The 23715-nt window shown below is 40.9% G+C and overlaps 2 protein-coding genes across 2 annotated transcripts in view; both read left to right on the forward strand.

Annotated features, from left to right (window-relative positions):
* The window catches only part of LOC146628517 (uncharacterized), a 171512-nt gene that overhangs the window by 561 nt on the left and 147236 nt on the right, over positions 1-23715 (forward strand). The window contains exon 2 of the mRNA XM_085359587.1: positions 7561-8187. Within this exon, the coding sequence (XP_085215713.1) occupies positions 7561-8187 (627 nt within the window). The remainder of the gene's footprint in view (positions 1-7560; positions 8188-23715) is intronic.
* LOC146628518 (scavenger receptor cysteine-rich type 1 protein M130-like) overlaps positions 17866-23715 on the forward strand; it is a 54400-nt gene continuing 48550 nt past the window's right edge. Inside the window, exon 1 of the mRNA XM_085358904.1 lies at positions 17866-17920. Coding sequence (XP_085215030.1) covers positions 17881-17920 — 40 coding nt within the window. The 5' untranslated portion in view covers positions 17866-17880. The remainder of the gene's footprint in view (positions 17921-23715) is intronic.

The raw sequence follows: 23715 nt of genomic DNA on the forward strand, positions 1-23715 counted from the left end.
TTATTGCTGCAGCTACCAGTGTCTTCCAGTTGGGTGATTCTCAGCTTCTTTCTTCGACCTCCGGGGTTAGACCACCCTTTAGTCATTGCACAGTTCTGGGGATTATTCTGCCCCGATTTCAAACAAAGATCTGTGTATTTTGGGGTCACCGGCGTGTCCCCCTTTTTGCCAAGAGCCTCTTGAACCTCGTTGGTCTGGTGTTCCCGGTTTTCGCCAACCCCTTCATGGTTATTGCTGTGTTTGTGGGATCCATCTTCTCCAGGAGCCCAAACGTCATGACACTTGACCCCAGTTGCTGTCTCGGCAGTCCCTACATCTGTCCCTGCTGTGAAGGGTCCTCACATCTCCGGGTCCCCGTCTGGTGTCTGTTCCTTTCTCTGCAAGAGACAGAAAACCAAAACACCTCTCTCCCTAGCCTTGATAATCTAATATTGTTATCCATTGTTCTTCTAATGATTCAAATTTGGTTTAAAATATTATGTTCAGGACTTGTTCTAATCATAATCTATGTGTGTGTAAAAGAAATCAAAAATTAGTGAACCCTTTCTAAGTCTAACACATTATAAGCTTAAGTTTTACCATAGCTAATTTATTAAACACAAAAATAAACTCATAGAAATTTTCATATCACCATTGTTTGATGTTCAAACTCAACTCCCCCTTTTTGACACACTCCCATGTGTCAATTCATTGGAGCTAGACAATTAAAAGAGAAGGTTAGTGACATCATATCTCAGAAAGTATCAGAAATTCTTCTCTCGAGTACCGTTGCTCCAGCCTTGTCATCCCTGAGGATCTTCGATCCCGAAAATGTCCCTTCTCCTCATGTAATAAAGTCTGTCATCCTTCCATGCCCTGGTAACTGGTCCATCCAGAGCTGTAACATTTTGAAATGTACATACAACAAGCCAAACCACACCTTGGTCACACCAACCCTTTTCTGCCCCGAAGATGTCCAACACCATCTTGGTCTGGACCAGGGTTGTAATAGTTTTGCAATTTTCATCAGTTTTAATCAGTTTTTACCAATTGTTTGCTAGTTTAGTTTAGTTTTTATTTTCTGAAAATCCTTAGTTTCAATTTAGTTTTGTTTGTGTTTTGCAAAAATTAAGTGTAACAAAATCCCAGTTCCATCATATCAGTCATGCTCTTCTGGTTATCCTTGGGTGTTGAGACTAATAACTATTAACTCTTGCCGCACCGTGTGGTCCTAATTTTGGTTCAAGTGAATTGATAACCTTTTGAAGGCGATTGTTTCACACCTTTATTTAGATGTCCCAGTCCTGTTGTCTCGGGATACATCACGCTGCCTTATCTGGGGTTAGCTGTTTTCTGGGGATGCGGGTTGAGTGGGTGAGCTCTTCAAGGAGGGGGAGTGTGCTCCCCCTGATGAGGTCTTCTAGGTAAGCTAGGTTAACCTTCTTGTGTGGGCTTTTCAAGTGCACTTTAAGGTTAGTGGGACTTTTAGTTTTATAAATGTCCCTCATGACCCCCTGATGACCCAGTATTTCATTTTTGCACACTGTAGTACACATTTTAGTTTTTGCTTGTAGCTCGCATACTCTACTTGCCACTCCTCTAATTCCTGATGTTTCTTAGAGAGGGCAACAGTACCTTTAAAATTATATCACATGTGTGGGGGTGTGGCCTTGCCAATTGCTTTGCCCACCTTTTCAAAATGGCTGGCGTGCCCACAAGCACATTTCATGGAAAAAGAAAGGTAAGCTTGATATTTACATTCAAACTGTTTTGTTAAACTCAGATTTTTATTTTATTCTTTTTACAAGTACCCCTCCTCGGTGGCGAGAAACTGTTGGTGTGGTCAAGTGGGTGCTCTGGAAACAAACGCTCAGGACAGAACAGTTATCAGTCATGTACTTCCTACAAATTTTGCATATGTTTTATTCCATATTGATCCTCTGAGTGTAATGGTACATTTTAATTTGAATTTATCCAAACTAAACACAATATTTTCTTTATTTACTTTGCTCTTGTTCTTTTTCAGTACCACATCCTATCAAATGTCCCTGTCGATTATATTCTACATTTAATAACTTACTATTTCAAGTGAGAACCTAAATCACGTGGACCAATGTTTATTATTGCATATCTCTATTCTGAATGTGGCCAGTCATTCATAGGTATTGTTCAATTTTGGCGATTTTCCTCTATAAAATTTAATTGACTTTTTACAGTGGCCTGCTGTGGTTAATAATAACATATTCCAGTCATGAGTGATATCAAAAGTCTTCTCCACTGTAGCATTTGGCATTCCCAATAATATAACATGATACCTTACTCAAAACACAGCTAATATAGCACAGTTTTCTTAATGCAAACATCGGTAACTCAAAATCAGCAACCACAGTGTTAAGTCTGCAGTTCATACTTATGTGAAGCTAGAGTCTCCTCCTCCAGTCTCTCTTATCCTCCTGCTCCTGAAAAAACAAAACAAAACAAAGCGAAGCATCCACCCTTCTCTTGTCGGCTGGGTGAATTGTTTATTGGCATTTACTAATCCTAAAGTTGGTGCAGTCATTGTCTCAGTATCAAGTCAGTCAAAGCTTCCAGTCCGTCCATCACAGTCCATTCACATGCATACCTCCATACACATTCATACCAGATGTTGCTGATAATGGAGTCTCCCGCGCAACCTATTCGAGCCTCCATCACCAGCAAGATGACGTCATCATTTTAAAGGAAAACAATTCCTTGTTGTTTTTTGGGCCGGATTGACTCGGTGGAATCCTTTTAGACTCAGAACTTCTCAGTGTTCCCTATAAGTGAATTTCTCCCAAGCCAATTACAATCATGGAGAAGCATATTTTGCAACTGTTTTTGTAAGAATATTTCATAGCGCTTTAAATTTCAATCTTTCAGGCCTGGTTTAAAGAGCTGATTGTTAAATCATAAACTCACAAAATATCAACATATCCCCACCGGTGGATCACACCTCTCAGATGTTTTTTCTCCAGTGCACTGTAACAAAAACGAAAACAGACGTAACCAACAAAACACTAATAACAATAACATAAACTAGGGCCCGTTGCAGACATGTCCAAGCATAAAAGTATCCCTCTCTCGCTTACGAGAAAGAACACAAGCCAAAGCTCACTGATAAAATCAAGCTAGCGCTAAACAAAACCAAACAATCAACCAGAAATTCACAGGAACATTTTGCTTCCTGCCGGGACAATATTGTGTGGGAATGAGAACCTCAGGTGCCGTAACACCTTTTGTTCCTCCTTGAATTAAATCTCAATCACAGAAAATGCCGTACTCCAACCTAACCTTACACTATTAATTCATCATTTTCACTCTGTGCCACTGTTCCTCATCAGGGCTGTGTGAAGCACAGCAAAGAATTCAGTCAAGGCCTTGAGCCATAAACAGACATCACGCACAGACATTGTTTTCATAACCAAACTTTTTTAGACCTTATTCCTAAAATCTACATAAATGCCCTCTGGGTGACATATAACACATTCTAAGTATTTAATGGTAATCAATGGCTCCTCATAAAAATTATGCATTGGGATGTTTGTGTGCAGGATTTTGCATATCAGCATAAGCAAAGCATTCTTCATTGCATCAGCGTGTATGTGTGTGTGCGTGTGGATCACTCTTCATTGCACAAGCGTGTGCATGTGTATGTGTGTGCATCACTTCTCAGTGAATCAGCATTCCAATGTGTGTGTGTGTGTGTGTGTATTTGTGTGTGTGTGTGTGTGTGTGTGTGTGTGTGTGTGTGTGTGTGTGTGTGTGTGTGTGTGTGTGTGTGTTCATCACTTTCCTGTTCTGGTGTTCTGGGTAAACCACGGCCTGAAGCGTGCCCTGGGGTCCTGCCCCCCCTCCTTTTCAGTTTGTTTGCGACCATTGCTGCTGCTGCTGCTCAAAATTCAGTCCGTCCTGGTTCTGACCCCAATTGGGGCAGTCCTTTCTCCAGTGTCGATGTTCACCGCAGGTGAAACCTGCATCTTCTTCTGTGTTTTTGTCCATTCTGAGGTGCCTTCTGTCCTCAGTTACTCCTCTTGTCTCGGTCACGCCCTTTTTCGCCACCCGATCATCCGTGTTGGTCCATCACTGTCCTGCACAGTGTGAATGCAAAGTTATCAAGGTCAGCATTCTTTCGCTCGGCCTTACTTTTCATTCGGGCTTGGCGGGCGTCTTGTCACAGCTCTGTCAGCTGACGCAGTCTGGGAATTTTCCCCCGTGTAGTGAAACGGGCCTTAGGTTTAGTGCTCTCCGTCTCGGCTGCATGAGATCACATTCCTGCAGGTCTGTTGACATTCTCAGGTCGTTGTTGTGGGTCCAGCTGTTGCAGCATTTGGTCAGTGTCACGTATGGGGGAGAGCAGGAGTCCAGTCAGCCTCGGCTTTCAGGGCCGGCAAAGCAGCCTGTAATTAAATATGTATAGAAAAAACAAAAACAAAACAAAACAAAAACAAACAAAAAACAAAAACAAACGAACAGGAAAATGATGTTGTGTTGGCTGTGTTATTCAGAGGGGAGACAGTGGGGCCAGGCCCTGTGTCAGCCTTCTCTCCCCCTTTTTTTGTTTTTTGTCTCCCGATATAATCAACTCCTAACCCACCAAGTTGACAGGACAACACCGGTATATGTTAAAATTCTTAAGATCATGTTAAAAAGCCCAAAAAAGGAACTTTCTTTCATTCAGTAATCACTTTTATTAATCAATCAACAGAAAACATGTCACAATTTGAATCTTTTAACCACTAAATTTGTTGTGTCTTGCCTGGTTGGTTAGACCAGTGTTCCTTTTTTTTTTTTTTTAGTTAAATTGTTGTCCTGCAACCCAGAGGGTTTCTTTGTCAGTAATGTATAGACTTCATCATTTAAGTATGTTAATTTTTCTTTAACCTTGCTGGAAAATCTTCACGTGTTCATGAGTGTAAGCTGTTTCTTCATTGCGTGTATGTGCATTTGTATAAAAGCAGGTTAATTTTATCTTTTCTCAAACTAGGCGTTACCTTAAAAGGAGCCTTTCTCTCAGATTTCTCTGCTTGTGTGTGTTTTTGTTTCACCTTTTTGTTGTGATGCTCCGGACGCCTTCCCAACCTCCACAAGTCCGTTGGCCCCAATTTTATGTGTTAAAACTTCTCTTAATTTCTCCTCTAATTCTCTCCTCGCTGCTGTCTTTTTCACAGCTGCTGATTCGTGCTGGGTGTGGTTCCCATTACCTATAATTTTGCTTCGGCCGCTGTGCTTGTGGGGGCAGTTGGTCCAGGTCCGCAGCTTCCTGTATTAACACACTAAGAGATTTATTTAATTTCATTTTCATCACTGTTAAACAGATAAGCAGGCAACACGCCTACCTTGACAGCGTAAACTGTACGCCAGTCTCCCAACACATTCCTCTCTGTACTCCTCCATAATTCTCCACTGCACACCTCTTACTATCTCTCCTTTTTATTTTTATTACACCACAGAGTAATACACCCAATTATGCCCGTCTATCTCTATGTGGCTCCAAATTCCCTCTTTATTCTAATTTCACACTCGTCAGGGGACAGGCACACAACAGTTTCAACCACTGAAACGAGGAATTCAACCTTTTTATATTTCTTTACTAATCTAGACTCAACGTTTGGTCGCAAAATGTGTCTTGTTCTAGTCCGGAATAAATGTGAACCCGTGATTACACGGCCGTTCCAGTGTTATTTCCGTAGCTATGCGGGGGCCCTCACCTCCCCAAGTCACCACCTCGGCACCCGGACGACGCCGGTCCTGGCCACGCGTCCACGGACAGGAGGGTCGCCACTCCTAGGGCAAAGTTCCACAGGTACACTAGGCATCAACCTTTGATCCTAAAATGTGTATTTGCTCTAATGTCCTCCTAATCAAACACATCAACCGTCACTGTCACTGTGTTCACGCTTCACACTCCACACAAAAAACACTCAGAGCGCGCCTCACTCACACTCTCACTCAACACTTTTCCTCAGCGGGAATTTTACACAGAAACCTCTGAGCTCAACTATTAGATCTTCTTAAAGCACACTGCACCATTGACCAAAATACCCCTTTCTCTGCGATTATGACCGCCACCACGGGGCAAAGTCGCATCATAAAAGTGATGCTTGCATCCCCGAAGTTATACCTGACATCATAAACCAGGTGTTGCTATGTACTTAAATTTTACTTTGTATTATGACCGCAGCCCTTTATACTCGACTGACGCCACAAACCACCGTCAAAACCTCTATCCAATGTACTAAAACTAGCACCAACCACTACTGCACTTCACGGCCGCACCACCGGAACACGCCGTATCATAAACCAAACCTACGGACGTGTTTCGCTCTCGCGTTGCCAGCGTTCAACTGCACCGTGAAGCCAGCATCTGCTTTTCCTTAAATCAACTTCTATTTCATAGCCGGCAAAAGCCAGGACGTCACTGACACCATAAACAAAATAAACAAACCTCGACTTCAATGTACTGGACTAATGGCCGCGTCTTCAGAAGAAATTCTAACGTATTATTGCTACAGAAGCCAGTATTAGACAAAATTAAATGTGGAAGGTAAAGTGGCTGCAACTAGCTCAACGTAGTATCTTATTAGTTTCTCGGTAGAAGCAGTTTACTGCAACTAGCTCAACGTAGTGTCTTATTAGTTTCTCGGTAGAAGCAGTTTATTTAACACACTGGAATTCAGCCTCAACTTATGTTGTTAGTATCTTGCGCCAAAAACCAGACACCGACAAATTTACTGTGAAAATACATGTGACTCAGTGAACAGATTAATTTGGAAAGCCCAATATGCACATTTGGTATTTATAATACAACAGGCTGTGCTTACCTTTTTATTTTTGGACCGGTCCTCTGTTCACCGTGCCTCACGATCTCACCAAAGGTCAAATCTGCACCTCCTCAGCACACCAAAGATCCGGGTCACACGGCACCAAGTTGTTGAATTTTCCCAATTCTTTGAATCTTTGGGCTGAAGGAAGGACAATACTCGGTGTATAAATGCTCAATCAACAATCATTTATTTCCATACAATTCAACAATAAGAGCATTACAACGTCCGGACGGGAGAGATGCTACCAGAGGGTCAGGCACATGTCTCAAAATGGTGACGGGTTGCTCAGCTTTTTATAGTCTCTAGTGGCCCCCAGCTAGTCGTAAAAGCCAAAACATCACATTTTTTCTCTGTTACAGCGCCTAAGTTATGACCTCGGCAGTTGTTTCTCTGCTTTCTGTAAGGTGGGGGTGTGGAATGTGGTCTATCTATCTCCCCTGTCTTTAGACACAGAGTCTCCTGCTTACAACCTTCTCTTCATGATTCAACAATTAAGCATGTCAAGAAAACAGTGTAACACATTCCCAGCAGATCAAGGATACAGAGTGATGCACATTTATCTAATGAACTAATATGTGAATATGTTCTGTTAACTCAAAAGTATAATGAGAACTAAACTACATACAGCTCACACACTCTATATTAAAGGGTATAATGTGATCTACAGCAGTATTCTAATTCAGCTACTTTGATTACATATATATGGTAACATATAATAACAGAATAATCTAATAAGGGAAACCCCTACCTCGGCCAGCTCAAGGGAGTTTCCGCCTGCCTTTGCACCCTGCGTAAAGCCCGGGGGGTAGTGCAAGCTCGGGAAACCTCAGACTTCGTCCAGCTGCAGCAGGAGCTCAGCATGCCCGAGCAGGAGCTCAGCGAGCCGGAGGAGCCCGCACCGTCAGCTGAGGCGCTCAGCGAGCCGGAGGAGCTCAGCATGCCCGAGCAGGAGCTCAGCGAGCCGGAGGAGCCCGCACCGCCAGCTGAGGAGCTCAGCGAGCCGGAGGAGCCCGCACCGTCAGCTGAGGTGCTCAGCGAGCCGGAGGAGCTCAGCATGCCCGAGCAGGAGCTCAGCGAGCCGGAGGAGCCCGCACCGTCAGCTGAGGCGCTCAGCGAGCCGGAGGAGCTCAGCATGCCCGAGCAGGAGCTCAGCGAGCCGGAGGAGCCCGCACCGCCAGCTGAGGAGCTCAGCGAGCCGGAGGAGCTCGGCATGCCCGAGCAGGAGCTCAGTGAGCCGGAGGAGCCCGCATCGCCAGCTGTGGAGCTCAGCATGCCCGAGCAGGAGCTCGGCGAGCCGGAGGAGCCCGCTCTGCCAGCTGAGGAGCTCAGCGAGCCGGAGGAGGAGCTCTCGCTGCCGGCACCTGTGTGCACACCTGTGTGGATCAGCATGCTTGTATTCCAAAGGTTTCTCCATGTAACGATCTGCTAGGGAGTGTGGGGAGCCACAGCCCCGTCCTCCAGGGTATGAAGCAGGTATGGAGGAGATCCAGGCCCCAGATATCCAGAGGCCCCAGAGTACAAGGACCCGAGGAGGACCACCAAAGGGGGGGGACCGTGCCACCCTACTGGGAAGAGCTGAGTAGAGCCCCAAAGGAGAGGTCACCCCGCAGCTAAGGAGCAGAGGCCAGAGGGGGTTGCAGTGGTGTGCCCGCGGGCTCTGCCGGCAGCCAGCTGTGCCAGAGAGGACCGAGCTTCAGGCCCTGAGGCCAGAGGCCTGAGGGCATCCCACCCCCCGGAAGGAGCCCAGCCGGTCCACAGGCGCCCGGCCCCGCCAATCGGCCACCAGGAGTGAGCTGGTACATACATGAGCGCCCAGCCCCAGACGACAAGGACCACCAAGACACCAACGTCTGAGGGCATCAGCTACCGGCAGGGAGTGTGGTGAGGGGAGATAGGCCTCCGTACTTTAGAGGGCCTGAGATGTACCCAGAGAGGTTGAGTCTAAGACCCAACCTGACATATAGACACAGACGAACAGGCACACGCGGACACAGACGTGCATTCCCACCCCATATGCACAACCAAATACTCGGCACTCACCCAACGTGTAGACAGACACAAATAGACTCTGCACAGACAGTCGCACTCCCCAAACATATTCTATATCCCAGGTCCAGGTATCCCCGGCCCTCAGAGGGGCAAGCCGCACCTAGACCCAGGAGATGTAACCCTTCTCTCTGGGGTGGAGGCAAGCGGGGACCACCTCCTTATCTGCAGTAGCAGGGAGGCCCCGCATCCCAGACCCCAGTCTGACGGCCAGCACCTCCTCCCAGCCCCCCAGCCCTGACGGCTAACAGAACCGGGGTGGGTGAAGACCTCAAACCTCCCTATGCCCGCTCATATGTAGTGTTGCTGTGTGCTGTTCTAAAGTGCATTTAAAACTCAGGAGAGCATGGTACTAGCTTCCTCTCAGAGAGCAGCACGGCTCTTCCCGAAAACCCTTAGTGTCTAAATGCATTTAAAATTGAGGGTAGGGCACCAGCACCAGAGGTGGGTTGGAGTACACCGACCATCCTCTGGATGCTGTAAAACGTGCCCACCCCCAAGGCCCTATATGTATGTGTTATGTGAGAGTGTGAGTAATGTGGATGTCTAGGTTGCAGAATAAAAATATATAAACTCTTAACACCTAGTTAGCATTAGTAAGTGTTAAATTATCAACTCCAGACAGATTTGGTGTTTAACACTAAACCGGAGTTAACTTACCAACTCTCCAAAAAGAGTTAAATTAACACTCTCTGATGTGAACCCATATAGACACTTTAATAGTGTTGAAATCTGACAGTGTTAATTTGGACATGCTGGATTTGCTGTGTACCCTCCACGGCTAAATAAATCGGTTTCAGTAATGCACTGATATACAAGAATGAACATAAGGGGCTTCTTTCAAAGAAAAAACTCTGGTAGTATTTTATATATTGTGTTTTGTATGTTGTTCAGTATATTTCTATGCAAAACAAGAGGAATTTCAACACACAGCAGTATATTCACAGTTTAAACCAGATATTTACACACACTTTATGGAAAACACAAGAACATTTTTTTACTGTACAACATCAATTTAGAGTAAACTTGTTTTGTTTTGGTTAAATAAATATTGAAATATCTTTTGAATTAGTTAAATGTCAGAATAAAGAGAGACAGAGCTTCTATTTTTTATCACTTTCATCAAATTTAGGAGTACATATACACTAAGTTTATTGTTAATTAATAAGAAACTCCAGACGATTCCATTCTGAGCTGAAGAAGCTTCTGATAGGTTAGTAGAGTCCATGTGAGTAAACTGGTGGCACAGCTGTGGATGCATATAAGGCAAAACACAGAGCCTGTTTCTGTGACATGGGAAAATCAAGAGATGTCAACCAAAACACCAGGAAAAGAATTGTGGAGCTCCATAAGTGTGGCTCACTTTTGAATACAATTTGGTGCCATTTATGATTAAGAAACACAGACAGTTTCTCTCTTTACTCTTAAAGTTAACAAATATGTTTTTTTATATTTATCTAAAAAAAATAAACATTTAGTCTGATTTGATGTTACAATTAAAAAAGTGTTTCTGTTTTTATCTGAAGAGTAAATATCTGGTTTCAACTGTATATTTGATGATGTTGGTGTTTGGCTTGATTGTCAGCACAAAGAGGGCGAGAGAGGAGCAGAGAGGGCGAGAGAGGAACAGAGAAGAAGAGAGAGGAACAGAGAGAGAGATGGAGAATGACGACAGAACAGAGATGAACAAGAGGAGGTGAGACACACATGTTTGTCAAATGGTTGTTTACCAAAAGTATCACCGTATCATAGGTCCTCATGTATCTCGTACCTAGTGTTTCTTTTTAGGTTTGTTATTTTTCAAATTCTACATTTAAGTTTTGCAGGCTTGTTTGCACAACAAGGCTAAATAATTATATAAGCTTTTCTGAATCTAAATATTGTACTTTGGTAGAATTAAACAATAAGTGTAGTGCAGGTCTATGATGATTTTTAGTGCTACTATCATCTAGTTCTGATTCTTGGTTAAATCCTCAGTAGTCCTGATTTTTAACTGTTGTAGTCCTGTTTTAATTCTGGATCAGTTCTGGGTCTGGTTGAATTGGGGTTCAGTCCCTGTGTCTTGATACAGGCCCGACTTTGTTCTGCCTTGCTGCTTAATTAAAAAACTAGTTTAAGGTGTCCTGCATATGTCATATATATTTTTCCCTATATGAAGTCATTCTCTTTTGAACAAAACTCAAAACAGAGCCTATTAATCTTTCAGCCATTTCTAACCCCCCCCCTCCCCCCCCCCCTTCCCCCCTCCCCCCCCCAATCCCACATGCATACTACCAGAGGTGGGACCAAGTCATTGTTTTGCAAGTCTCAAGTAAGTCTCAAGTCTTTATCCTCAAGTCACAAGTCAAGTCTCAAGTAATGTCAGGCAAGTCAGAGTCGAGTCTCAAGTCACTGGTGTAAAAGTCCGAGTCAAGTCACAAGTCTGAAATTTTGAATTTCAAGTCCTTTTGAGTCTTTAAAAAAAACGAAAAAAGCATGTTGCAGTTATATGCTAAATGTAAATATTAGACCATGTAATTTTTAAATCTGTGTTTTTCTCAACACATGACAAAATAGTGAACTTAGAAAATATACACAAATTGTGAAATTGCACCTCTTTAAAATGCAGCTCAATTAAACCTAGCTCCAAGAATAATTTTCACCGACAGTTCTGAGATAAGCTGCATGTTGTTCTTGGATGCGGTTGTAGGACCGGCTTTAAAATCGCATGACACTGCAACAAGCCCAGGTACAGTTTACCGACAGATGGGTGCAGGACCTTGAAACGCACCGTGTAGAAAGTAAAGACCATCGTACATATCATAAGTTTACCAGTCTCACAAATCGTCGTCATAAATACACATTCGTTAACCGTTTATTAATAGGACCTTTGAGCTCAACGGTAATTAATTAGTAGTGGAAATAATTTCTGGTACCCATCACAGAAATGTAGCAGTGACAATAATATTGTATGCTGTAATCGTACTGGGCAATTAGTGATACAAAACAACTGTTTTATCCTGTGAATAAAAGTATATGTTTTTGTCAATGTACCATAATAACAGAAGCGAAACGCAATATTGTGTCAGGACAATTCACTATTTATGCACAATAAATAAAGGAGCATAGCGCGACAATTTCTGTTCAGCGCCAGACTTGCTTGTAACCTATATCACCAATTATGTTATGAAAATGACGCATTAACTACAACAGCAGACTGACCTTTGTGGGAATGCTTGGAGCAGACTAAGTCACAAGTCTTAGAACATTTTTTCAAGTCAAGTCTAAAGTCATAAAATTAATGACTCGAGTCTGACTCGAGTCCAAGTCATGTGACTCGAGTCCACACCTCTGCATACTACCCTTTAAAGCTAAGCCATGGGTGTATCAAATGTCTGCCTCCGCCTCTGCACCACAGTACAGTGAAAAGGATCCTTATTCCTGACTTTAATAAGCTGCAGTTAAAATTATGAAAAACTTACCAACCTTTGCTGAGCAACATGAGAATCTGCTTACAAACGGTGCACTGAGACCTCCTCCATCCTCCATCCATGTCGTGTTTAAACAATAACTAATGTAGAACTCGAGTGCTGGACCCAGACAAGCCAATGAGATGTGGAATATTCTCTTAGAGATTTGGCACATGAATGAACTTAGACAAGCTCTTAGTCCTTAAACAAACAAAATCATGGTGACAAAGTTTAGCCGAACTAAACACTGGACTTCAATTAACAGGAATGAGAGATTGTTATGGGAACAGAGGTAGGCAGGAAGGGACCAGGCAAGATGAGGAAGGGACAAGTTGGGCAGGAATCCAGGGAGGGAGTTTGGTGATTGTGACACAGGACCGAAGGATTGACATTTCAGCTTTGTCGTTTAGCAGCAATTTTACTGACAGTAGTGATTACTGCGGTTTCGGGGTTCTGCCCAGGACCCCTCTGCAACTCTCACACTACCCTCTCCGTCTCACTGCATGACATAAAAACAGTTGCCATTCATCAATCCAGTTTAGCACACCTGCTCTTCCCTGCTTCTGCAGCAGGCCCAAGACCACACCTTCGCCACAGTGATGTTATCCAGAAAATAACTGTAAAAAAGCCTTAGTTGCAAGAGAAAGGGAAAAGAGCAAAACCAAACTAGCCTGTTTACCACACGGAGAGAGCTAATAATCTGGCAGAGTCTAGATGGCTGTGCTGGTCCTTATGTAGAGAGCTGATGAACGACAGGTGATCTGAGGAGGGGTGATGGGGTGGAGGGGAACAGCTGCCCTACAGATTAAAGCCTGTTTGGGTTTTTTTTATAACAAGTTTTATGTTTTAGCTTTGATTGTTTTGTGGGGTGTTTCTTAGTGATGCACTGTAACACTTTCAAAGACAGACCTACAAAGATGGAGCTCAAAAGCTTCAGAAAGTATTTAGAAACTTCATCTTTTGCATGTTGTCTTATAAAATGAAAACATTTTTAATCACCTTTCTTCCACATTCTGATGTTCAGTTTGAACTTCAACAGGTCATCTTGTTTACATGACTAAATGCATTGAGTTGCTGAAGTGGCTATTGAGTAGATTTCATATATATACTGTATACCACCACTGTGACACACACACCAGGTAGTCTAGCAGCAGGCTGTCTCCAGCAGCCTGAAGCTTCTCCTCCTTCAGATTCACAGCTTTCTGCTGGTGTCCAGCAGCAACTCTGGGCCACAGATTTGAACAGAACAGTTCAGCTGGGGTTCATTAGTATCTCCACACTTGTCATTGTCAGTGTCTTTCACTAATTTGCATAAGAGTTTTACTCTGGGTCACAGATCTTCTCAGAAAATCACAAAAATGAGAACGAACCAATCCAATCAGTCTGATCTGTGCTGTCATGTCTCTCCAGGCCTGCAGGGGGCAGAAGCCGAGCACACCTGAGAACACTGAGCTGGTTTACTGTAACTTCAGTCTTTGTGCACCTGAAGGAGCAGAAGACGACCTCCGAGGAGCTTGTCTCAAACCCAGATGAACTTCTCATTTGTAAAAACAAAGACTGGTTTCTACTGAACCCACATTTACAATCAGAGAACAGTTTCAGTACAAATGAAACTTGAGACTTCCTCAGATTATAAGTTTTACCGTCACAGATACAAACAGTTCTCATCTTTAAGTTTTCCACACATTTAAATTAAAGTCTTGCTGACTCGTGATGAAAGATTGATTTTATTTTAAGAACTTCCTTTTCCTTTCCAGCCATCAGTGTGTTTGATCCACTTGGTACTTTCCACACGTCTTTCATTTCTTCATTTTCATTTTCCACAGACAGACAAACTGTTCCAACTTCTGCAATCTGGTAGAAGGTTCCGCATCTTCCGGGCAAGGACAGAGAGACTCAAGAGGAGCTTCTATCCCCAAGCCATCCGTGCCCTAAACACACACACCCGCCCTCTCACATCATCTATAATTGACTGAGACAGGACTCTTCCAGACACTCTAAACCCAGGCACAATGTACATTTCAATTCCTTTAATTTTAAATATGTTTATATTGTCTATTCTGTAAAATAGTCAGATGTCTATTCATATTAATGTACAGAATTCACCTGCTTGCTACTACTACTGCACATTCACCCAATGTATATACTATATATATATATATATATATATATATATATATATATATATATATATATATATATATATATATATATATATAATGTTCTTCCTCTACAGCCTCCCCTCATTTTTGCACATGTCGAGGAGCGTGTCAGGCTACATTTCACTGTGTGTTATACTTGTATAACTATGCATGTGACAAATAAAGAACCTTGAACCTTGAACCTTGAAGATACCAAATATCAACATCTCTTTAAACGTGCTGTCAGCAAAACCTTTTGTGTTGATTCTTCATCATAAGTTTACTCTTGAACTAAATCCTAATTTAATCATGAGATTATGGAAACAATCGATTTACAGTCACTTCATTATAAGTTTAAACTTTTATGCATACAGACTTTCAGCTTCATATATTTCTTATTCTTCAGCTTTTTAATATTCCTGTGTGATCTAACCTCCAGCTCCTCTCGTTGGTTTCCTCGGTGATGTCTGAAGGATGGGTGATAATTAGCTCTGGATCTTCTGCTGCTGGTTCAGGGGAGGTACAGTGAGGTTCTGGAGCATGATCTGGGTTTTGTGATGCAGGGTGGGCCTGTCATGAGCTTTCTTTCACAGGTTTCCCATTTCAGTTGGAGTCCTGTGAGTCTTCTTGTCTAAGTCGGGTCTGTGACTCTGCTGTTTTTAGGGCCCTGTGAGGTCCATGATCCTTCCTGGTTCTATCTTCACTGCCTGTCCTTCTTTTTGATTCCTGTGTCCTTCCTGTTTGTCAGCCCCAGATCAGATCCTAATCGTCTTCTTCCATCACGACAGATGTTTTGGTTACTAAGAGATGTAATCAGCATCCACAGCTATGTTTGTTGCAGACGTTTTTTTCAGTGATTTTCGAAAGATGACAAAAAAAAAGAACACAAGGAGGACTTCATAAATATGTGCAATTAACTGAATCATCACACTTAGTCTTTCCTGTGTGTGAGATGCAATGAGTATAGTTTCTTTGAATTCTTGTCTTATTTGTATTAAAATGATTTTATTAAAAGGATGTGGATCGTTATACTCGTATTATGTTTGAGATCATGAAGCAGAGCAGTGGCTGTAAACAGATCATATTTAACTGACGTCACCTTCAAATGAAGTCATTTTGTTTGATCAGCTGTTGTATTAACTCCTCTTTTATTACACACTGTTATCGGCTGAATTGAGGTGAACCCTGATGTTCTTCTTTAATCTCAGTTTTCTCCTCCTTTAGCTCTTTTCTCCTCTGTGCCTCCTGCTCATCAGTCTGCTGTGATTTACTGCCTCACACCAGTTTTGTTGAACACAGAAGGTGGTGCAGAATAAACAGCAGTGAGTTTTCGGGTGTCTGTGGCTCAGGAGGTGGAGTGGGTCATCAACTAATGGGAAAGTTAGTTATTTGATCCTTGCCTCCTCGAGTATGCATGCTGAAGCATTGGCTGGAGAGTACTGAACTGTCAGAGTGTGTGAATGCAGATAAAGTGCTCTAACAGTGTGTGAAGAGGCTAATGAGGCATCATAAATTTTAAGAGGAAGCAAAATCTGCAGGACGAAGCAGGATAAATTCAGGCAGCGCCTTTTCCTTTCATCAGCGATTAGAGGTCAAGATGGAAGGACGAGGAACTGGTGAATGCTGTCTAACCTTCTCTATGAGCTTCACTATTTTTGAAAAGTCATTTAATAATTTATCTGTGCTATTTATATGACCCGAAACGGCTTCTTTTAGCAGGTTTTTATGGTTTTTGTTTCAGTTCTGCTGTCATAAGCATAGATAATCATGCTTGCTTCATACCACAGTAACTGCATGTAATTTGGTTCCTTTTTTCTTATTAATTATTACTAATTTCACTTTAACTATATTTGTTATTTTAATACAGGTTGTGTTTTTTATTGTTATAGCTGTTTAAATAATAAAACATAGCTTCTCTCATCTTCTTCTTCTGAGTCATAAAGAAAAGTTTGCACTTCAGCCCTTCATCCATTTTCAGTTTTAACCCTATTATCAGAACACACTTGTCACGGTTTGCCGGGGCAAGCCGTGTGAATAATAATGGATCCAAACTGCAGGCTGCTGAAGTGGAGGGTGAGTTTATTTGCAACCAAAAGGTACAACAGACAGGGTGGCGAGGAACCGAACGGTGAAAACTCTAAACTGGGAAAACTAAATAAAACACTAACCGGAATACGAACGTGACATGCAGGGAGAATGACCAGAGAATCAACACAGAAGGGTGGAAGGGAAATAACACAGGTGGGAGACACAGCTGGGAGTGATTAACATGACGAGACCAGGGAGGCAAACTGAAAACACTCACATAAGACGCAGACCTTCACAATAAAACAGGAACACACGGGGGGGAACAGGGTAAACACCAATTAGAGAACAGAACCAAAATCGCGAAGAGAAAACACAAAACGCTGGGTCAAAAGGACCCAGGATCATGACAACACTATCTTAACATTCTCGTACATTTGTCCTGCAGTAGAGAAATAAAGATGTTATCAGATAACATGAGTTAAAATTTCTGGATTTTTTCATGAACACTGGTAATTTACAGCTCCATCTGGGCTTTTATCTTCAACAGGGAAGAGAAATTATGGAATATAAAATGTGGTGACTTTTTTCCTCTTAGAACTGCTTTTAATCCCACCTTCAGCAAACATTTGGAAAATGTCATCTAAGATTTTACATTTGTAGAAATAGTTGCTGCTACATTTGTTGCCAGCGTAATTTAGTTTTTGGTGTTGTTGATAAAATGATGTGAATTTAATGCGAATGACAGATTTCCAGCATCAGTTACTGCTGCCTGCTTCCACTGTACAGGCTGTGACTACTCTGTGGGATGTTGGTGTGGTTTTAGATGTGCTGTTGATGGACGGCATGTCTGATGGACAGAAAAAAAGACCTGATTTCAGAATGATAGATTCTGCTCATCACCTCTATACTTCTGTCCAAAAATAGGAAACAGTGAGACAAACTAAAACATAGTTTTACACATATATTAACCAGAGTCCTTCTGGGTCAAAACCTACTTGACTTTTATACATCTAAAAATAAAATGTTCAAACTATTATTCATGTCATGAGTAGATATGATTCTAACTGCTGGTCATTATAAGCATTTGAAGCTTGGCTGGTGCCATAAAGTCCGAACAGATGAGAATTTATAGCATAAAAAAAATCATGTACCTGGATACAGGATATTTGGTCTTTTACTAAACAATATGTTCAATAAGACTCTGAAGAATTCAGCCGAGGAAAAGGCTGATGTGATGGAACACAGAGTTCAAGAAAGGTCACAGTGGAGTGACCTCCAGCAGAGCTCACACAACCAACCAACCATCCATCCCACCATCCCGCCCCTTCCTGTTAGCAGAAATATACTGAGGACAGCACATGATGGTCAGAGCAGAGAGACGTACAGCTGGACATGGATCACCTATTAGTGCTGCTTCTCCTGTGGAGCTCAGGTAGGACACCTGCACACACACACAGTTCAGTTTTGAAAAACACCTTCTAGTTAGAATCCTTCAGACTTCGGACAGGTGATCCAGGTGATTGATATATGTATTTTTTGTCTGCTTATTTTGTTGGTTTTTGTTTTTTGCCCTTTATCCCCGCTGTTTTTCATTCCCTCTTTCTTTTCCCCAGTCAAGTCTGTCCCGTATCTAGCACGTAAAAATAAAATAAAATAAACAATAAAAGGTGAATCAAATAGACCATTACGGCAAGGCTGGGATGGTCCACTTGGTAAAGTAAATCCGTTGGGCATCTTTCTTCGCCTTTAGACAATAATTCTGATGGCAAAAGAACCAAACAGGACAGGCAAAAAAAAAAAAGAATCCTTCAGACTTTGTCAAATCAAAGCCATATTTTAATATATTGACAGTCACTTGTGAGTTGTTTTGTCCGACAGGTCAATATTCAGTGATGATCTCTGTGCAGCAGCACTCACTGTCGGACTTCCTCACTGATGATGATGAGTCACAGTTCCTTTACTCATGACCAAAAATAACTCAAGAAACTCTAATGTCTCTGTAAAGCTCACTCTGAATAACTAGCTGAACACACCTAAAGACTGTTTCCACCAGCTGGAGCTGATTCTAGCCTCTAACAATCAGAGAGGAGCCCAAACTTTCTGTCTTTCTGGCTGCTGTTACAACCAAATTTCCCCTTGTGGGACAATTAAAGGATTATTCTATTCTAAACTGTACTGTGTTATCCACTACACTGTTAACCTTTGCTGTATTTTTCACAGTAAAATACCACAAAATGCCCAGTAACTTACCTGAAAACATTTCTACAGTTAATTACTGTAATTTGCTTTGCATTATGGGTATATTAAGGTTATTTACATTTACTTACTGTATTTTTTAAAATTGCGGTAGTAGTTATACCTACCGTTAACACATTAGCAGTAGTGCTACTGTATTATGTGATTTGAATGGTTCATCATACTGTTTGTGTATTTTTACTCTTTCAGTGGTTGGTTGCAATAGTGCATTACATTTTAACTCTTTCACTGCCAACCATTTCCAGATTTTCCTCCAACCTATGCCATTTGTCAGTATGATACCAGTGAAAGTATTATAGTTTTGACTTTTTAGGGGACTTGCCTGTGTGTAAGGTTCAAGAATTCTGATCATCTAATCTGCTGCATGCAGTTGTATGCACATGCACAGCTGCTGCAAATGTGTGCTTGCCACTGCGCTGCCAAAGGCGAACTTCAGTCAGTGGAGAATATTGTAATAATTTGGCGGAGGCTTCTCAGTCGAGCAGTAACTGAATTGCTCATTTACTGAACGTATAAAAACAAGTACAGAACTCTTCTGGGAACTAGTCAACCCAACTTAGTGAAACACACACTGAATGCATGCTGGCCCCGCCCACCCACCTACCTCTACCAACCACCACTCCATATCCTGACTGACATGACCTGTGATCCAGTGATTGACAGGAGAGGAAAGACAGTCCAACTTTGTTAACTCTTCGTTACGATATGCTCGAGAGGACAAAATATTTTGCACCTCGTTATTGTTGGACCTCTGTGTGGAAACTGCAAACGGGACGTCATAAGGTAATGCAAAGGACTCTCCTACCTAACATACTCGTTTATTAATTCTTAAGAGCATATATATTTTTTGTGTGTGTGTGGGAGGGGGCTTAAAATCGGTGTTAGCTTGGTCGAAATAGCACATTAGCTGAATTATTCTGGAAAAAATAGGTTGTGTGTGTTTTTTTCTTTTCTTATTTAAATATATATTTAGATATATATTTTCCACGGGGATCGGCGAGGAACACGGGCGCAACGACAGTCTTTGTCTTTTTCCCGCCGAGTGTGGTGCATTGTCCTCCTGCGCTTCTGTTCTATGACTATTGAGAAGCTGGCCACGCTAACAGTGGGACATTTAGCTTCAGCTAAAGCAGCAGGTAAAAATACACATTTAATGAGAATAAAGAAAGACAACTTTTTTTTTTGGAAATTTAGAGACTGCTAAAACAATCTTATCCAGTTTTGAGCTTGCTCATGTAGGTTAGCCTGCTTTATTTAATTTTGTGTGAGCTGCAGTACACAACATTAAAAAGTTAATATAACATTAGGTTGGTGGCGCGAGGAACTCCAACCTAAGTTTAATATTTATTATTTTTTTAAGTGGGAAGGGGAGCATGTTTTTTTTCCTTTAATACAACGTCTTCCAGGGTCTTTTTCATAGGAAAACCGTGTAACGTCTGTGTTAGGTTGGTCAAAAGAGCAATTAGTTGAATTATTCTTGAAAAGATGGGTTGTGTGTTTTTTTTCTTTTATTTACTTATGTAAATATATTTTTCAAGGGTTAAATAAATGCAACATTAAATTAATTGTCTCTCTGTCTTTTCCCGCCCAGTGTGGTGCATTGCTGTCCTCCTGCCCTTGCTGGCTGCGCTGAGTGTGATGTAGCCTCAGTGTTTGTGTTTTAAAGGCTTTTTCCACCAAGATGTCTGTTGAGAGAGAGATGACCTTACCCATCACACCAAGGGTAATAGCGCTTGGTAAGTAAATAGTTTCAATCCTCTTGTAATATTTTTGTAAAAAATCTATGTAATTATTGTGGTATTTGTACCCACAACAACTTACTTAACAGGGGTTTGTCTGTTTTATATTGTATAAAAATAGAATACACACAGTTTGCTGCTGTTTCTCTTATTATTTATTATACACAATGACCAACAGGAAAAAACAGCCTAACATTTCAGCACAGGCCAAAATGCCAAAACATTAGGCAGTTTTTTCCTGTAATTGATCATAATTTTCATTACATAATAAATAATAAGAGAAACAGCAGCAAACTGTGTGGATTCTATTTTTGTACAGTGTGAGGCCTGCTATCCAGCATTCTTGTGGAAACCTTATTTGTAAGGGTGAGCACATTGTCTTATTGGACTCTTGTCTGTTTTTAGGGAATAATTTCATGTCTGCAAGCCGCTGGACGATCAGTTTGGAGGGCAAGGTATTTTATGAGCCTGAGCAGATGCATGACTTTGCCAGCACCCTTGCTGTCTTCTTTGCGTCATACTACGTTTTCAACCTTGAGTATCAGGAGTCAGCGTCCATCACACAGGAGATGATACAGAGGTAAATACTTTACACCATTAAAGCTTACACCATTTAAGAATGAAATATATGTGATAGCTTGACTACAGTTGCAGAAACATATAGCTGATTGCTGTAATGTATGTTTTAATTTTGAAATTAAAGCAGCCTTTTTTCCGTTAAAAGGTTCTTTGTGAGGATCAATCCAGACATGGGAACAAAATGCCCTGCAAAACTTGGTACAAGCTGCAAGACAGGTCGTGTCGTAAAGAGGAAGGTTACAAGCATCAGCCCTCGGATCACCACCTTCCTCCAGCGGCTCTCTGAGTTTGAATGGAGGACTTCCAACTAGGTAAGAATACAGAGATGATAATATCTTTTACATAGCTGATAATTATATACATACTGTACACACATCCATACAACAGTATGAATGATCTCAGACAGATGTGAACAAGTGAATAACCTGAGCAAACATGAATATTGATGATGTGTCTTTGACAGGTGGTGATAAAGACTACACTGAACCCGACCATCCTGGTAACGGAAATCTAAATCCCATGTCACATTCTATTTCCTGGGACCCACTGATAATTATTACATTTTGTAAATGATTTTTGTTTTACAATTGTAATAGTTTATTTAATGTTCATGCTGGTGGGTTTGTCCTGTTTTTAGTGGAATGAAAAACTGTTTTCCTTAAAAAAAATCAGACACGGAAAGGTGAAGGACTGTGTAGTTTTCATGTACGCTTCTATTTATTTTGGTTATTGACATTGTTTTTATTCAGTTGAAAAATGTTTTTCTTGTTAAAAAAATATCAACAATAAATGTTGGTTTAATTCACTATTCTGAGACTACTTTATTGAATTATATTGTTTTTTGTAAATGTTCTTATATTGAATATGAATGTTAATATTATTTTATATGCTGTAAAACACAATTACAGTCTAAACAAATTATACTGTACACAATTACAGTGTTATACCATAAACAACATTTGCAGTACAGTGATACTATAAAACTTAATCACGGTAAGTCTTTCTAACTGTAAACCACGTTTACAGTAAAGCTGTTATACTGTAATATATGTTTACAGTAAAGTGGTTGAACTGTAAAACATCACAACAGTAAAGATACTGTAAATCAGTAATTACAGTAACTTACTGGCAATAGTGTTGCCAGTAAGTTGCTGTAAAAATACAATAAAATGTCTAACAGTGTACACAGCAGACTTAACGCCTCCTCACTAACAACTCCACTTTGAATGAATGAACGAACTACGTCTACTATATTTTAGAGCCCAAAGAGGGAAGCATAGCCCCATCACGTCTAGACTTCTTATGAAAATGATGGAATTTAAAAAAAACAAGACTCACTGTAATAGAGGTTAAAGTAGAGCTCTTCCTTGCCACCATTGCAGTGTGCTGCTCAGAGGAAATCATCAGGTTGTTTGTGACCTTCTACAATAATATAGCCGTTATCCTATTAAATCAAATTGTTTTGTTTTTTTTATTTAAAAATAGAAAGAACCTTGAGAAGACTATTGTTGTGAATTGGCCTGTTGTGGCTGTGGCTCAGGTGTTAGAACAAGTCGCCTACTAATTGGAAGGCTGGTGGTTTGATCCACATCTGCTGCAGCCTGCATGTCAAATATCCTTGGCCAAGATACTAAACCCAGGTTCCTCTCTGATTGTTTCTCTCACTGTAAAATCATGAATGTTAGATAGAAAGCATTTATATAGAAAAATGTTCTTGAGTGAATGAAGCAAGTTGTACAAAAGCACTTTGAGTGCTCAGTTAGGGTAGAAAGTGGTTTAAAAGAAACAGTCTATTTACCATAAATAAAATAGAATATATATGTGTGTTATTAAACTACAGTGATAACATGTACTTCCTGTTTTCATCAGAAACTCCTCATTTCACAATAAGGCTTTTATTGTGAAACATTTTCAAGAACATGCTCCTCATTTTGTGACAGTGGCTGTTTCACATGTTTTAGAAAACTTCCTTTGTGAAGTGAGACACACAGAGTAGCATTTATTTTACTTTCAAGGAAGTAAAAGCATACACAGTCAACGTCGAGCGCTCGAGTGCAAGTGCAAGCCTGCGAGTTTCATCCATACACTTTTTCCAGCATTATCCTGTTATAAACTGTCAGCTACATGATGTACTCATACATGATTATAATTGTGCTCTGATTAACAGATGGAAGAGCAGAAATGTGAACTGAAAACAAGATAGATAGAGAGAAACAGAGGGACATACATTTCTTCAGCTTACTGTTAAGAGTATTGCATAACTTTAATAATTTTGCTGTCAATATTTTTGTTTTTGTTCTGTTCACAAGCAGAATATTATACATGCTATCATTAGGGCTATATATATATATATATATATATATATATATATATATATATATATATATATATATATATATATATATATATATATATATATATATAGATATATATATATATATAAAGTTCCTAACTTGCAGGGAAAAAAAATCTGCAAATATACAAAATTACATTCTGGATAATGAAGTCAGTGAATCAGATCAGATGCCTGCAGTCAGCATAATACCATGCCCCCATTTCTCTGTATAAGAAAACAAGTTTACCAATTGAAGAGACTTCACCCCTAACAGAAGAAAAAAGGAGAAAGTGCAACTTAATGAATTTAAATAAGAGT

The sequence above is a fragment of the Diplotaxodon limnothrissa genome, linkage group LG7 (assembly GCF_057381915.1).
Source record: "Diplotaxodon limnothrissa isolate DT_005_m linkage group LG7, D_limnothrissa_male_GT1.1, whole genome shotgun sequence".
Classification (NCBI taxonomy): Eukaryota; Metazoa; Chordata; class Actinopteri; order Cichliformes; family Cichlidae; genus Diplotaxodon; species Diplotaxodon limnothrissa.